The sequence below is a fragment of the Coregonus clupeaformis genome, unplaced genomic scaffold (assembly GCF_020615455.1).
Source record: "Coregonus clupeaformis isolate EN_2021a unplaced genomic scaffold, ASM2061545v1 scaf1268, whole genome shotgun sequence".
Taxonomy (NCBI): domain Eukaryota; kingdom Metazoa; phylum Chordata; class Actinopteri; order Salmoniformes; family Salmonidae; genus Coregonus; species Coregonus clupeaformis.
The window spans coordinates 85,001-86,523 of record NW_025534722.1 but is presented as its reverse complement, the minus strand read 5'-3'; the positions used below and the strand labels follow the sequence as shown (position 1 = coordinate 86,523).

The following is a 1,523-nucleotide window of genomic DNA, read 5'->3' as shown; positions in this document are numbered from 1 at the left end:
ACAGGGACAGGGGGAGGAACAGGGACAGGAACAGGGGGAGGGGGAGGAACAGGGGGAGGGGGAGGAACAGGGACAGGGGGAGGAACAGGAACAGGGGGAGGAACAGGGACAGGGGGAGGAACAGGAACAGGGACAGGAACAGGGACAGGGGGAGGAACAGGGACAGGGGGAGGAACAGGAACAGGAACAGGAACAGGGGGAGGGGGAGGAACAGGGACAGGAACAGGGACAGGAACAGGGGGAGGACGTAGCGGGTTGAGGTGGAACCTTTCATCCCAGGGTTCAGGGCCGGGGGGGGGGGGAACGTTTTACGAGGGAGGACACTTTGTACAGCCGCACTTCACCACCTTCTCCACTTCCTGTACGAAGGAGGAGCCGTCGGTGCAGTGGAAGGTGTATTTCCTGCGTTTGGAGCGTAGAGGGGTGCAGCAGCCTATCCCGCCCCCCCCTTCGGCCCCCTCCGGACAGGAGCCGCGGCACTCTAGACGGGAGACCTTCTCCTGGGTTTGGCACGCCGAGTAGCCACTCTGGAGCTGGTGGACATCTCGGAACCGTTCCCCTCGACAGACCACCTCTACAGGGGAAGAGAGAGAGAGAAGAAGAAGAGCTTAGAGAGGGAGAGAGAGAGAGGGGGGGGATAGTTAGAGGAAGAGATGACTTAGAGAGGGGGGAGGTAGTTAGAGGAAGAGATGACTTAGAGAGGGAGAGAGAGGGGATAGTTAGAGGAAGAGATGACTTAGAGAGGGAGAGAGAGGGGGGATAGTTAGAGGAAGAGATGACTTAGAGAGGGGGGAGGTAGTTAGAGGAAGAGATGACTTAGAGAGGGAGAGAGAGAGAGAGGGATAGTTAGAGGAAGAGATGACTTAGAGAGGGAGAGAGAGAGAGAGGGGGTGGATAGTTAGAGGAAGAGATGACTTAGAGAGGGAGAGAGAGAGAGAGAGGGGGGGGATAGTTAGAGGAAGAGATGACTTAGAGAGGGAGAGAGAGGGGGGGTAGTTAGAGGAAGAGATGATTTAGAGAGGGAGAGAGAGAGAGAGGGGGTGGATAGTTAGAGGAAGAGATGACTTAGAGAGAGAGAGAGGGGGGGGGATAGTTAGAGGAAGAGATGACTTAGAGAGAGAGAGAGGGGGGGATAGTTAGAGGAAGAGATGACTTAGAGAGAGAGAGAGGGGGGGGATAGTTAGAGGAAGAGATGACTTAGAGAGAGAGAGAGGGGGGATAGTTAGAGGAAGAGATGACTTAGAGAGGGAGAGAGAGCGAGAGGGGGGATAGTTAGAGGAAGAGATGACTTAGAGAGAGAGAGGGGGGGGATAGTTAGAGGAAGAGATGACTTAGAGAGAGAGAGAGGGGGGATAGTTAGAGGAAGAGATGACTTAGAGAGAGAGAGAGAGGGGGGATAGTTAGAGGAAGAGATGACTTAGAGAGGGAGAGAGAGCGAGAGGGGGGATAGTTAGAGGAAGAGATGACTTAGAGAGGGAGAGAGAGAGAGAGGGGGGATAGTTAGAGGAAGAGATGACTTAGAG

The 1,523-nt window shown here is 54.9% G+C and overlaps 1 protein-coding gene across 1 annotated transcript in view; it reads right to left on the bottom strand.

Annotated features, from left to right (window-relative positions):
- Window positions 1-398: 398 nt before the first annotated feature.
- The window catches only part of slit2 (slit homolog 2 (Drosophila)), a 77,313-nt gene continuing 76,188 nt past the window's right edge, over window positions 399-1,523 (bottom strand). The window contains exon 36 of the mRNA XM_045217902.1: window positions 399-574. Coding sequence (XP_045073837.1) covers window positions 482-574 — 93 coding nt within the window. The 3' untranslated portion in view covers window positions 399-481. The remainder of the gene's footprint in view (window positions 575-1,523) is intronic.